A 15,180-nucleotide genomic window follows, 5' to 3' on the forward strand; every position below is an offset into this window, starting at 1 on the left:
TTCCCTAAGCTGAGGATGGCCTTCGAGAGCCTCGTCCTGGCCCACAAACTTCCCAGCTCTCCTCTGACCTTGCTTCCCCAGCCCAGGATCATCTGGATGAAAAACAAGATGGACATCCAGGGTGATCCCAAATACCGCGCCCTCTCTGAGCAAGGTGTCTGCACCCTGGAGATCCGGAAACCCAGCCCCTTCGATTCCGGGGTCTACACCTGCAAGGCCATCAATGTGCTGGGGGAGGCGTCTGTGGACTGCCGGCTGGAGGTCAAAGGTGAGGACTTGAGAGGGGTCACTCCTTAGGAACCCTCCAATGGATAGGAGACCAGGAGAAGCCACCTCTTCTCCTGTTGGACTAGACGAGGCTGAGCGCTGAAAATCAAGGCAAGACAGGGGTAGTGAAAATCGAGGTCAGGCTGTCAGAAGGACTTTCCAAGAGGGAGGATGGCTTAATGTGGGTAAAGGAGGTGGTAGAGTCTGCCTCGTAGACAGATGGATCACTGGGGTGAGGGCATGAGACTCACTCACCCCCCCTCACCCCCCACTCGGGTCCCCAGCAGACACCCACCCCCTCCCTGAGCTCTAACCTTCAGATTTCTCCCAGCCTCAGCCACACACTGAAGAGCCACTGGTGGAGGCTGTGATGAGCAGGAAGGTAAATGGCTGCATGCACTCCCTCTGCTGCCTCTGGGGGTGGAGGCCAGGAGCAGGGGTGGGAGTGAGAAGGGAAGGGGGCAGCCAGCTCTGAGTACAAATCTGCAGTCACAGGCAACGAACACGCACAGTCCTGGGGGTGCTCCACAGACGCTGCAGGGCAGGGTGCTGCTGGTGAGGCCTGGAAGGGATGGGCATTCAGTGGAAGGGATTCAGTGGATAGTCAGAGGACAGGATCTAGTCCTGGCTCTGAAAGACCTTAGGCCAGGGCCTTCCCTTCGACCTGTTTCCTCAGTCAGAGAAGTAGGGGCAACATCCTTGCCCTGACTGCCCTCCCCAGGTGGTTCTGAGGCCCTGGACTAGTGAGGATGTATCCTGGAGCTGCAGTGGGCAGAGCTGAGACCTGGGCTTTGGGCCCAAGGGCCTAAGGGGAAGGAGGCCTGGGAAAGGAAGAGGGGTACTGCTTTGCCCTCCCCATATCACCCCTTCAGCAGGGCACGTATAGCCCAGCTCTGCCTAACAGCAGGGGCTCATAAAACCTGTTCTCTGCTAGGTGCTGCAGGCCAGAGGGTTCAGGGCAGCCAGGCCCAGAATCAAGCTCCACGGAGGCCAGAGGTGCCCATCTCCATAGTGATGACTGATGGCTTTGCTCCTTGGTACCTGCCTAGCAGGCCCCAGGCCAGGCTTCCTGGATACAAGGGGCCCTGGAAAGTGCAAAGATTGGAGCGCTCCTGCAGGGAGTTGTACACTGGGCGAGAAGCACTTGAATAAAGGTGTGTGGTGATACAGTGCAGGGGCCTCTGTGACAATGAGCATCATCATGATGGGGGCGGCACTGCGTCACCACGAGGCGGGTGTTGAATATGTCACCATGAGGGGATCTCCACCTCTGACACCATGAGGAAGGTGCCAGTGGGAGGGGGCTCGCGGTGTCATGGGGCTTTTCCAGATATGAGATTTTTTAGGATCTCATTTCACACGCAGAGTTTGCTACCCTAGGAGGATAACTATAGGAACAGACACACCCTTCTTTGGAACCCTCCTTGCTCCAAATGCCTCCAAGTCCCCCATCTCTTCACCTCTCCCCATCCCCCACCATTGCCTTTTCTCTGTTGAGGTTGTTTGTTGCCCTCAGACGGTGGTGGGGTACGTTCTCCATGAGGATTCACAGTCTTTTATTAGTCAAGTGGCCCGCCCTGGGAGCCAGGGGATATCCCACCTCTGAGAGAGGGAAGGGCCTGGAATCATGTCTGGAGTTGCTATTCACACTTAGAACCTGGCCCCTCATTCTTCTGTATAAGGAGCTTTGGGCTTGGCCAGGAGTAGACCCTTCCCCAAGGGTTTAGGCTAAAGGCCTAGACTCTGCAACAGAGCCTCAAAGCCCATGAACACTGTACTAAGTGTCAGGGGTACTGAGGGTACCTAAATTCTGGTAACACCTTCCTGCCCATACAACCAGGAGGGTAGTCTCCGCTGGCCTGACCACCCTGTCACACTTCATCCCAGCGTGACCACAGCAGCCCACTTTCCCTTCTTCATCCACTCCCCAGGCAGGCAGAATGCTCCCAAGAGCTGGCATGTCTGGGGCTCTCCTCTTCACCTGGCTCAGAAGCAATAGAGATGGGTGTCACCTAGGAGGGCACATGCCCATCACCGAGAGCTGGTGGCCCAGAGGACAGGCAGTTACACTCCAAGTCTCCTACTTGGGAGGCTCAGGGCAAGAATGAGGGCTCAACACTGTCTCCCAGTGGCTGTTTGAGGCCCACACCTACCATTCCACATTAGCTTCAGAGAGCTCGGAGCCCCCACTCAGGTCCAAGGGCTAGTGGAGAATAAAGCAAATACTGGAAATTATTTCTGGACTCGTTCTTTTGGCCTCTCCCAAGTATAACCCTGGGATCCCCAGGGCAAAGAGAGCAGGCACTCTGGCATGTAGCATGGCCAGGAACACAGGGTTCTGGGAGGTGGGGACTGAGGCTCCTTACTTCCTGCCTGTCAGTGACTCTGGCCACCTTCTGCTACAGAACAGGAGAGAAAACAAGGCCAGGACATCTAGTTTCTCCCCTTCCCTCCATCTTGGCGGGGATATTCTGCTCTCCTTAAACTTGGTCCCAAGGCTGCACCACTACCACCTAAGACAAGCAGACTCCCCTCCCTTCCCGCCATGGGAGCTGAGCTTGCCCTCCTGGCCCACATGGCCCCACGGCAGTCTCAGTGTCCCCAAGCCCCACTCAGCCTGATGCGCTGGGCTGCCTGTGGGTTGGTCAGGCAGGTGGGGAGGGTTAGGGTTAGGGTTAGGTTAGGGTGCTGCCCCCACTTTCCTCGTCCCCTCAGGTTACCTCATTCTTTCCCCATGGACTGCCCTCCCAAAACTCCTCCAGGACCTCGAGGTGCAGGGCACTCACAGCCCAAAGGCCAGTAGGGAAGAGTCAGGGAGACAAGGGAGATGAGCGGGACAGCAGGGAGGTGAGTACTGGGCTGAGATGCCCCAGATGTGCGCAGCTGGGGGCAGGAGGTGGAGTCTAGTCATCGGGCCTCTCTTCTGGAGGATCCTCATCGATGGGGGGTGCAGGTTGGCAGCGGAAGTGGTCGTTCCAAATCTTAAGGAAGGTGACCCGAAACTTCTGGATACGGAAGGCATAGACGATGGGATTCATGGCCGAGTTACCATGTGTGAGGAAGATGGCGATGTACATGAGGAGCCTCGGCTTATGGCAGGAAGGGCAGAAGAGGGTGATGCAGTTAAGGATGTGTAGGGGCAGCCAGCTGAGAGCAAAGAGGAAGAGGATGAGGGCCAGCGACTTGGCGATCTTCAGCTCCTTCCCATAGTACTTCTGCGGGTCGCCAGAGGATGCCGACACCTTCCTGTTGAGCTGCTTGCGGATCAGGTAGAAGACCTCCAGGTAGATGAAGACCATGAGGAGCAGTGGGGGCAGCACCCAGACAAAGAAGTTGAAGTAGACCATGTACTCCATGCTGATCACCTTCTCAAACTGGCACTTGATCACGGGCTCGCCTGCACTGCCATTGGCCACCCAGGCCCGCTCCACCGCACTCAGGTTGTTCCAGCCGAACATAGGTGTCAAGCCCACCACAAAGGAGAGAATCCAGCAGCCAACGATGGCCACCACAGCCCTTCGGGGAGTCACCACTGTCTTGTACCTGGGGGAGAGGAGGGCAGAGCGTGAGGCCCCCTCCTCAGTTCACCCGGCCCCTGGGGGTCTCTAAGAGGAGGCCCCTGCTCAGCCAGGGCCCAGTGAGTGGGGAGGTGCATGTCTTTGGCTAGAGGGTCAAGTCTTTGGGATCTAAAATTTAGGCCAGAACTTGCAATGCACTGGTTCATGTCTACTGCTGAGGGTGGGAAAAAACAGAGAAGAAAATAACAAATGAATTCCTTTCGGAGTTTTACTAAAATTACCAAAGTAAGAATTGCTCACGTGTGCTGGGCACACCCCCACTGGTGACCTTATCATTGCTTTGTGACAGTTCCCATGGGGTAGAAAAGCACCAGCAGAATGAGTGCCCATTTGACAGATGAGAAAACTGAGGTTCAGAGTAGCCACGTGTTCTGCCCGAGACCATATGGGGGGTGGCAGCACTGTCCTGTGCTTCCTAACTGACCACAACAACAAGGTGATTAACAAACCACCCCTCCTCTTGGGCCAGCTGACACACTATCATAAAAAGCCTTCCCACACCCCCTCCTTTTGGCTGTGTCCCATCTCTGCCAGTGTCCCCATCTCCCACCTCCATCCTTACCTTGCCTCCCCTTTCAGTCATGTACAGTGCTTATCTCCTGAGGGGTTGATCTCAAGAACGAGCTCTCCACCCCCAAGCTAATTGGGAATTATTCTCAGGAAAGAAAACTGATGTTCATTGAGGACTGCATGCAAGGGACTCCCATTTATGCATGCATGCATGGGTGTATTCACTCATTTTTGCGTGCCTTCTGTGCCAGGCATTGGTCTCTGTCCTAGGAGTAAGATTAAAAATCCCTACCTCTATGCAGCTCACATTTTGGGTGAAGAAATAGATAACACAAAAGTAAGGAAATAAATAAACAAGACAACTAGAGGTTGTGATATGTCCTTTGAAGGAAATAAGCAGGACGATGTCAAGGGGCAGAGCTACCAACCTTTTACATGCCATGACATTCACAGATGATGAAAACATTTGGATGACAGAGAAAATGGATGAGGCTGCCCATGGGCCGTGACTTTTCCCCCACCCCTGCCCCCAGGGTTGAGGGGATGACCCTCCGAGCGGGGGGCTCCCCACTTCCCTTTAAACCAATCCAGCCAGCAGCCAGCATGTCCTCTTCCCACACACTGGCCTTGGAGTTAGTGCCAAGGGCTGGGGCCTGCCCAGCTCTGTGCTGAGGAGCTGGCTCAGCCCAGCAGCTTGCCCAGTTGTTATTTTCCAATGTAGCTTCTGAGATGGATGAAGTCCCCTCCTGAGCATGTGAACAGCTACTGAGACCCACGGGTGTGAAGGCGGAGGCCTCCCTCTGACTCCGTTTTCTTCTGTCCCGTGCCTGTGAAATCTGCGGCTTTCTCTTTCACAGCAATGATTCTTAAGGTCCCTCTCACCCTGGACCAAAGCCCACTGCTCCTTGAAGGCTTTACAGGAGTGGGAAGGGGAATGATTTGAGGGATGGGAGAAACTGGACCCCACCCCCACCCCATCTAGAAAGCGAGCACTAGATAAGCAACCTCATTTCTAATCTCATCATTCCAGTGGGGAAACTGAGGCCCCTAGATGACTCCAACACCTTCAGTGTGGTGCCCCATCCCCTACTCTGTAATCATAGGGTCCTTGTGTCCCCAAAGCTCCAAGGGGCCTTGAAATCTGTCCAGTTTGCTTCTGCCTTCATGAAGTTTTCTTAGGTCTAATCCTTGCTCTCTTGCTGTAACTAAAGCCTATTTCCACCTCTTGAATCCCCAGCAGGATAGCCAGCCTGGTGCATACTTTGGAGTCAGAGAGATCCATATCTGGGCCCCAGGTCTGCAACTTACTAAGTCAGTTCTTCCCCTGTAAAGTGAGACTGTGGGACCCACTTCAGATGAGCTAACATATGTGAAATGCTCTGTAAGCACGCCACCAACATTTCTGTGCCTGAGCTCCTAACCCTCCAAGCCCCCGGAAAACACACGCACCTGAGAAACCCTGCTATCTCTAGATGCTCAGCAAACACAGCCTAATGGCTCTGTAAACATCTGGCTCAAGGTTTGTTTCTGATGAGCTTAAAGTGCTTCCCACATGTCCTATAGTGAAAGAAGCTTTGGGCAAGTCCATGGGGTGAGACTAAAGGAGCGCAGGTCATTCTATCAAAAGATATGGGGAGGGGGAAGGGTAAGCTGTGACAAAGCGAGAGAGTGGCATGGACATATATACACTACCAAACATAAAATAGATAGCTAGTGGGAAGCAGCCGCATAGCACAGGGAGATCAACTCGGTGCTTTGTGACCACCTGGAGGGGTGGGATACGGAGGGTGGGAGGGAGGGAGACGCAAGAGGGAAGAGATATGCGAACATATGTATATGTATAATTGATTCACTTTGTTATAAAGCAGAAACTAACACACCATTGTAAAGCAATTATACTCCAATAAAGATGTAAAAAAAAATAAATAAAATAATAAAAATAAATAAAAATAAATAAAAAAGGCTAAGGTACTCTGCCACAGCCGTCACAGGCAGGGGGTAGGTCCCTGTGGTGAGCCGCAGCAGAGCGCAGTGGAGCGGCAGCTGCAGAAAGAAGGATGTAGGCCAGGCACCCCCTATCACAGCCCATCACAGCTATGATTTACCTCATATTGATCATTTACAAAGCCCTTCCCAGGTAATCCCCGTAACCACCCTGTGAGGTGAGTATAGCGCAAAATGGAATCCCCATTTTACAGATTAGGAGCTCGAGGTCCAGAAATGGGCAACGACTTGCCCACATCTCCTGACTCCAAGACCAGCTCTCCTCACGGCACCGGGCTGACTGTGGGTTGTTTAGGTGTGGATGATTGGCAGATTGGGAACATCCCTTTCCTACAAGCTTTAAAATGGGAATGTCTAGACCCTATTCAAAGGTGGTACCACCCAGAGAAAGGGGGGTATACACAGTGACCTCTGGTATTGCCATCCAGCCTGAGGACTAGGGGAGGGGTATCTTGCCCAGGACCCACATCTGGGCAGTGATGACCCACCAAGAGAGGAGGTGAATTCTGACAGTGTCCCAGGTGACAGAGGAGGAGGTAACTTCTAGCTAGAGAGGTGCCACCTTTTCTCTTCCCCTCACCCTTCCCAACTGCCTGGAGCCCCGGGGGTTAAAGCTTTCCTGGGGCTCCTCCGGGCCAGGTCCCAGCAGACTCTGCAGCTTAGGGTATCAGTTCTCATCTGTTTTTCTTGCTATTTTCTCCATGGTGGGAAAGGGCTGGACCCAGGACCTTGGCTGAGGTAGGGCAGGCTCTCACAGGAAGGGCTGCCTCTCAGAGCTGGGAGAAAAACTTACCTCTCCCTACACGGGACCTTGGCTGAGGTAGGGCAGGCTCTCACAGGAAGGGCTGCCTCTCAGAGCTGGGAGAAAAACTTACCTCTCGCTACACGTGGGAAAGAGAAGCAGAGGCTGCAAGTCCTAGGGTGCACATGGGGTGGGGCGTGCTGAATGTGCCACAAACACTTGTCCCACCAAGTCATGGTCCAAGGCCTCATAACCCCCAACTTTATAGACAGCCCTGTGAGAGCTAGCCAGAGAGATGGCTGCCCTCAGGAGTGTGCAGTCTCAGACAGACAAAGGGGAAGCAACAGAATGGAGGCACTGGAACACCAAGTGGAGCCCTGTCCACAGGCAAGCAGGGAAGGCAGCTCCTTAAAGATGTTGTTGAAGAAACCAGGGAGAGCCCTGCCCCCTCCTGTATCTCCCACACAGTGCATAAAATCCCCCCATTGGTGAGATGTTCCTTTGGGTTAAGAATCGCCCTCTCTGTGTGTTATTTTTAAAGCCAAGATAACACTGACTCCATAGTATGAATTACTTTATTTGTCAGTATCTTCTTATTGATGATGAGAAAAATGAAAAAACTGGGTACCTAGAGTAGTTGGGGTGGCAGAGACTCCAAGAGGAAAAGGGAGAGCTTAAGGAAAGCGGTAGAAGAGTCTCCCGTTGCCAAGAGCTGGCCTAGCTGAATAGACAAGTATTTCATAATATAGCTGCTGCAAGAATAAGTAAGTGTGCTTTAGAGGTCAAAGTTAGGGAAGGAGGGCTACAAATCCTGTACCCAAATAGGGCAAAAGGCAGAGGAAGCCTTTGCTACTTCCCTGGACACCTTGGCAGGGCTGCCATAGGAGGGGAGGAGGTCCTGGAGGCTAAGGGAGGGGGGATGTTCAAAAATAATAGTTAACTGATTGACAGCAATAATAACAATGCTAATAAAAGCTAACATTTATTGATGCTTTTCATGTGCTGGCACCAACTTTATAGACAACCCTGTGACGTAGGCATTATTATGATTATTATTCTCATTTTCTAATCGCAGTAACTGAGATTCAGATTATGAAACATGTCCAAGGTCACTCAGTGAGTAAGAGGTAGAGATGGAATTTCTAAGACTGAGATTTGTCCTAGTCCAAAGCCCATGAAGGACCCCAGCTCTGCCACTTTGGGAAGATGGAGAACAAGGGGGGCTCAGAGGGTGGAGGTCCAGTACAGAAGAAGGGAGTCATGGTGGAACTCCCCTGCTTCAGGTAACCCCCTGGACTGGGCACCTCTGAAGATGGCAGCAGGCCTGCCTGGGAGCCTCCCTCCTCCCTCCAAGTCCAACCTCTTTGTAGCCCTCAGACTGGTCTGTTCATGATCAGCTCAGCTGTTTAGTCGTCAGTGCTGGGGCAAGTAGGCAGCTGAGGCACCCTCCCTTTTCATTCATTAAACAGATATTCACGGAGGGCTCTTAGGTGCCAGGTTACAAGTGCTGGGTTCAGGAATATCGAAGAGAACAGGCTTTCAGGAAAGTAACATTCTAGACGCAGGGGATAAACCAAAAAACAGATTGTTTGAGACCTACCAAGTGAAATAAATAGCGAGTGGCTGGGCATGGAGTGCTGTTGGCTTAGGTTGTGTACGTGCTCAGGACAGCCTCTCTGGGGAGGAGACACTGAGCTGAGAGGGACACGATCACCTAGGGCAGCCAGGCATGAGGTACCAGCAGGCAAAGTCCTGAGGCCCGAGTGGCTCAGGGAGCAGAGCCGCTAGTGGGGGCTTCCCGAGAGTGAAGGCAAGGGCCAGGGTGGGGCCACCTGGGCTGGGCAGGTCACACGAAAGGTTCCAAGGTTTTATTCTTGTGCAGGGAAAGCCATTGTAAGCAAAGGAGTAATCTCCAGTTTCTGTTTTTAAAAGATACTTCGGGCTGCGGTGTGGAGAGTGTGCTGTGTGCCGCAGGGGAAGCAAGAACACCGTGGGGAGAGCGTATTTCAGCCATCCAGGTAAGAGGCGAGGTGGTGAGCTCTCGTGGGTGGCAGAGGGGAGTGGGGAGGAGTGCCTGGCTGTCAGATGTGTTTGGGAACAGAGCCAACAGGACCTGCTGCTGAGTTTGGATGTCCAGGTGAGAGAATGCACCATCAGGATGACTCTCATGTTTTGATCCCGACCACTGAAGGCAGAGTGGGTCCATTCCCTGACCCTGACCCCTCTCTGGCCAGGGGCCCTTCCCCTACTCCCAATACTGTTGCACTCACTCAGGAAGTCCAGACCACGCTGCTGGACACTTCTTTGTGTGCACCTCCCACCTGGGGCCTTTGCACTTCCTGCTCACCTCCCTGAGAGGGCTGGGAAGGCTCCTTCCCCCACGTCCAGATCTCAGCTTAGATGTCACCTCCTCCGAGGAGATTCCCTGACCACCCTGCAAAAGAAGCCCGTCACTCCGTAGCCTTCTGCCATTTTTAATTCTCTTGATAGAGCTTATCACTTCTTGACTCTCTGAATCCATTCATCTACCCGCCCCCCCCGCAACTGCTTCCTCTCTCGATTAGATATAGATATAAATATGTAGGTGTTTAGGAATTTATTATCTTTCTCTCCAGTGGAATGTAACTCCATTAGGACAGAGATTCATTCTGCAAGTTCACCGACTGCGTTCCCAGTACCTAGAAAAGTGCTCAATGATTATTTGTTGAATGAATGAGTAAATAGACGTAAAAATGGATACATGAATCCATATATCCATTTATTCAATCATTTATGATTTATTCAATGACAAATACATTTTATTCAATGATAAATAAATAAAAATGATAAATTTAAAAAATATTCGATCATTCATGATTAATTGAGGACCTACCATGTGAGTACGTCAGGGAACCACAGATAAGGATTAAATGGTAGGTGCTCAATTAGAGACAGTCAGATTAGAAAGGCATTGCTGAAGTCTTAGAAGCAATTACAGTGCCCTGGATGAAAAAAATCTTTCCCCTGTTCATTACCCACTGGGCTAGAAGCTGTGGGGATCTGCTGCTAAGTCAGATAACTACTGGTCCCCTGCTTAAGTCCTATGACATAAGGTTGCTCTGATGAGGGCTTCTTATGAGAGGTATGAGTGAGTGCCACCAGGCCACCAGCCAGCCTCCAACACATCTATGGCAGCCCTGAGCCCCAGCTCTGTCCCTGCATACTGTGAGACCAGCAGAGTCTACCCCAGCCAGAACTAGCCTCCCCAGAGTCTTCCAGAGGAGCAGCATTTCCAACTCAAGCTAAACCCCAGCAGGAGCCATGAGCCTCCCTGAGCTCTCCATTGGTCCTTTGCTTCATGAAGAGGCCCCTTTCATAGGTGGGATCAAATCCAGTTGGAGGCCTGACTGCACAGAGTGGTGTCCTCTGTCTGCCTACAGCCTCACAGGAGGGCTCTTCCTGGACACCACTGGGGACTGACTTTTAGGCTGACTCTGAGAACATGAACAATAAGCCTCCTTAGAACAGGAAAAGCTCAGAATGCCATCAGGTGGTGAACAGACCAGGGGACATAGGCAGGAAAGATGCATTTGACAGAGAAAAGAGAAGTGGGGGGGCGGCATAGAGATCCACAAAAACTCTCTTTGGTGGACCAAGAATTGACCAACGGAGGAAGGTGCTCAGAGAAGCTGCTCCATCACTGTACAAACAAGACTGGAGTGTGCTGGTCCTGAAGCTGTATGTCCTCAGCTTCCCCTCCTTGCCCTGCCCTGCTCTGAGTCGCGGGGGAGGGCGGGTGACCCCTGCAGGCTGCATTTCCCAAGCTCCTGGGTCGCTGGGTTCATGGAAGGCATTGGAGTGCTGGAGGGAGGAGGTGGAAGGATATTTCCACCCCCCTCTCTCTGTCACAGATGGGTCTCAGGCAGCGGGTATATCTCTTCCTTGGCTCTACCTCCCACCAGCCAGGCCCTCTATGGTTTCAGCTTCCAGTAGCCCCCTGTAGCCCCTGGGCTCCAGGACCAACTCCTTCCTTTGCCCTTCAGCCTAGGGGTAGCTTCCTGTTGTTGCTAATGTCTGAGTTACCTCACTATCCCCTATTTGACTTCTTAGATGCTTCATCACCTGTGTGACCAATTCCTGGTATTAAAAGCTCTCAGCTGTAAACGCCTAAGCGATTTCCATATTCCTGGTTAGATCCCAATGGTTCAGGAGTGAAGCTGGAGCAGGAAAAATTGAATGTAGTTATCACAAAGAACTCCCTCCTCGAGGGATGAGAGAACTGACCAGACTCTTAATAAATATGTGTTGACTCAGAAGAAGAGAGAGAGAATCCACAGGATGGGTTTGGAAAAGGCTAAACATGGCTCTGTTTGAAGGCAGGGGTGATGAAGTGTCCTGTGAACTGCTGAGACCAGGGCAGGGTCCTCAGGCCTGGCTGTCCCTGTTTCTTGTCACCAAGGCACTGGGCATGCGGCTGGGTAGGGGACCGGAGCATGTCTGCATCTTTCTGCAACGTGCAGTTTGGATAGTCTGGGACTGAACCCTCCATCTTCCCTTCCCACTTTCTTGCCTTGTAAGAAGGAGCGATATTCCACAGCTCTGGTGACCTCCTTCCTTGCCTCCCTCCTTATCATTGATCTCAGCTAGTTGTAACTGGAAACTAGGATCTCAAGACCAGGGAAGTAAGGCTTCAGGACTATAAACCACTTCCCTCAGAGAAATTCTCCCTCTCAAAGGAAACAGGAAACCGGATACAATCAAAGGCACTGGGCACACTCCAGGGACCAAATATTTAACGGTAACATTCCCCGGGGGAGTCTGGATCAGGGACCCTGGGGAGGGACTTGGATGTCTGGGTCTTAATAATCCTGCCTTGAATCTTGCTTGCTTCAGGACCTGTGGCAACACCCACCAACTCTAAATATCAGTGTCACCAATCCCCAAAAGGGGGAACCATTGGACACCCTCAAGGCTAGTTTGCAGAACTATAGAGAGTGGGCCCAGACACTGAACTCCTTGAAAGAACAGAGCTGGATAAATTAGTTAGGCTAGTAGTATAATGGGCCCTGGAAATAACTCCTGGTCACATTCTGAGGACAAACAACTCAACAGCCTGGTGGGAAAAACAATTATGTCTATGTATGTGACCCAGTCGCGTCCTCTATTCTGAACGTCCTCTATTCTCCCTGCTTCAGATTCAGAGCCCCTTCCTTGAATCTGGGAGTGAGCAGAAAAAACATAGCCCCTGACCTAAAGGAGTTCTCCATCTGATGGGGAAGCTATAACCCCTGAGCAGAGGGAGTGCCCAGTCTGATGGGAGAGCAGCCCAGGCTAAATAAAACATACAAGGCCAAAGTTCCTGGCGTCAACCCCAGACTCAAAGGTGGCACAGGTAACTGACATTGCAAGTTCTACCTCAGGCCTGTGTGCCTGTGACAAAGCCCCTCTCCTCTCTGGTTGCATCCTCTCATCCTTACAAAGAGGGGTTGGAATTTGTTCAGTGCACCAGACCCAGAGGAGGCTGCAGTGGGTAGTGTAGGGAGGGAGGTTCTCAGGTTTGGGGAAGGCATATTTTCAAAGTATACTTGCCTACAAATACCCAACCCTTTCCCACAGTCCGGGGCATATCAGAATGTCCCCACACAGGCAATGGGAGGCCCAGGGACTGCACTTTGACACAATCCCCTAGGTAATTTTGAGATGCAGCCACCTCCTCCCCAGCCCCAGTCCTCTAACTCCTGAGACCAGTGCAGCCTCACATCCCAGTGACAGGGTGGTCTTCAGGGAGGAGGGTGTCTGACCTGAACTGTAAACTCAGGACAACTGGACCCAGACCTCAGCATTCCTGGCCATTTCCTGCTCTGAGATTTGATTCTGCCCAGCTCTTGGGGTAAGGCCAGGATGGTGAAAATACCAAGGGCAAATTACCCCACCTGCTGTGGGAGACTTTCTGACTCATTCGGCAGTATGGAAAAAAATTATCCTGTCTGCATATGGATTTAATGACCTACGAGTGGCTGGTGCAGTGAGGCCTTACTGGGGTGACCACTGTGGTAAAGGGGGTCAAACTTCTTTTCCAACTAAGTGGAAAGACCTGACATTATAGGAAAAGGGAGCTGATTGAATCATTCCCCACCAGCCTCTCTGGTCTTTGCAGACAGTCGTCACTTTTAAGAGGTGGCAGGGAATCCTGCAGCTTGGCTGGCACATCAAGAGGGTGAGGGTAGGAGGGAGCTGGAAATGTGCAGAGCTCCCCAGGCTTGAGAGAGCAGGGGGCCCACACTGCCCATCAAGGTGCCTGCAAGGACAGCAATGACATGAGGACCCCCAGAGAAGGGCAGTCCTACCTTGGGGCACCTCACTGTGGTGGGAACCAGGAGACCTCGGTTCTGGTCCAGGCTTTGTTGGGAAGGAATGAGCTGGCCTTGGGTGAAACTCCTCTCCTTTGGGGGCATCTCTATCCTCATCTGGATAATGTAGGACTGAATGAGATGTTTCCCAAGCTCTGGCAGGTCAAGTTCCCCTCTTCTGAAATGTGTCAGATCATCTTATACGAAGAGGTGAGCTTGGCACTAGTGGAGGGAGGGAACACCAAAAACCAGTCTGGGGATGGGGATCCCAGGGGCAGTAGTTGAGAGGCACATACAACTCCCCAGAAGGGAGTCCCCCCTCTAAGGATTTCATGCTCCAGCTATGTGCCCCATGGAGAGGAAGATGGGGAGCAACATGGAATGGAAAGAGAAATAAATATTTGTTGTGAGTGAATGAATGAAGGAATGAATGGAGAGTGCTGCAGAGCCAGATCTGAGTTCAAGCTGTGGCTCTACCAGTTAACAGCTTGTGGCCTTGACCAAGTAAAAATTCCTTGAGCCTTGCTTTTGTCCTCAGCATAATGGCACAAGAAGACTTGCTTGGCAGGCTCAATGGGACCATGACGCCCCTCTGCGAATAGTGGCAACTGGTGCCTAGTGTTATCACCACCTCTCTCCCAAGGATGTCCCTGACTCCCCCAGAAAATACAGTCAGCTCCTGAAGAGATACAAAACAGGTTGCAGTGACACAGACAAACAAAAAGTTATTTGTTTCACTTTGGAAAGACTGGTCTCATGGCTTTAGTATCCATTATGCACTCAGCTCTCCTACCTAACTCAACCTTGGTACAGAATTAGTCTGTGTTCCCTGATCTGTCTGCCTAGCATCTGGGTCTTGGGTGGGGAGCAGATAGGGATGTGGGAGCTTGCTGAGCCCAGCACAAACCCCACACAGGGCCCTGGAGAAGCCACACTTCCTGGCTAAGCGCAGTAAAGCTCTCTTGAGTAAGTGGCCAGTGTAGAGACTGGAGACAGGGGAGGCAGACTCAGGGGGACCTCATGATGCCCCTTCTCCCACCTCCCTTCTGCATATCTCCTGGCCTATCTGGAACCACAGAGTACTCAACATCTGCCTGAAGGCCTGTTTCCCTCAAGGGACCATGATCCAACTCTGGCCAGAGAGACAATATACAGATTCCAGAGCAGCCCAAAGGCAGTGGTCCACTGAGAGCCAGACAGCAGACCCAGTGCCCTAGTGCCCAGAGCCTGGAGTCACAGGGGCTGGATTGGGGGACAGGGATGCTCGCCCTGAGGAGGCAACTGCTCTCATAGGGCTTGGGGTCTTTCTCTGCTTTAGCTGCCTGGGCCTTCAGGGCTCCCTAAAGTTCATAGCATCTAGCCCTCTATTCTAGAAAAGATGCAACAGATGGCAGGATGTGGGAGGAGGACAGAGAGGACAGGGAGACTTTTGTCCTCTTTCTAAAGAAAGGTCCCACCTTCACCCTCAGGCCTCCCTCCATTCCATTGCTTGTACTTTTACATCAGAAAGTCCTACCCAGGGGCTTCCCTGGTGGCGCAGTGGTTAGGAGTCCGCCTGCCGATGCAGGGGACATGGGTTTGTGCCCCGGTCCGGGAGGATCCCACATGCTGCGGAGCGGCTGGGTCCGTGAGCCATGGCCACTGAGCCTGCACGTCTGGGGCCTGTGCTCCGCAATGGCAGAGGCCACAGCAGTGAGAGGCCCGCGTACCACAAAAAAAAAAAAAAAAAAACCCACCCCGGAATTAAACT

The 15,180-nt window shown here is 52.3% G+C and overlaps 2 protein-coding genes across 3 annotated transcripts in view; one reads left to right on the top strand and one right to left on the bottom strand.

The window, feature by feature from the left end:
- MYBPH (myosin binding protein H) overlaps positions 1 to 615 on the top strand; it is an 8,139-nt gene extending 7,524 nt beyond the window's left edge. Inside the window, exons 9-10 of the mRNA XM_007448995.1 lie at positions 82 to 268; positions 599 to 615. Coding sequence (XP_007449057.1) covers positions 82 to 268; positions 599 to 615 — 204 coding nt within the window. The remainder of the gene's footprint in view (positions 1 to 81; positions 269 to 598) is intronic.
- Positions 616 to 3,052: 2,437 nt separating this feature from the next.
- Positions 3,053 to 15,180, bottom strand: part of ADORA1 (adenosine A1 receptor) — a 32,876-nt gene continuing 20,748 nt past the window's right edge. For both annotated transcript variants that reach the window (XM_007448996.1, XM_007448997.1), the window contains exon 3: positions 3,053 to 3,810. In XM_007448996.1, coding sequence (XP_007449058.1) covers positions 3,171 to 3,810 — 640 coding nt within the window. In that variant the 3' untranslated portion in view covers positions 3,053 to 3,170. The remainder of the gene's footprint in view (positions 3,811 to 15,180) is intronic.

This window comes from Lipotes vexillifer, unplaced genomic scaffold (genome assembly GCF_000442215.2).
Source record: "Lipotes vexillifer unplaced genomic scaffold, Lipotes_vexillifer_v1.1 scaffold1608, whole genome shotgun sequence".
NCBI classification, from domain to species: Eukaryota; Metazoa; Chordata; class Mammalia; order Artiodactyla; family Lipotidae; genus Lipotes; species Lipotes vexillifer.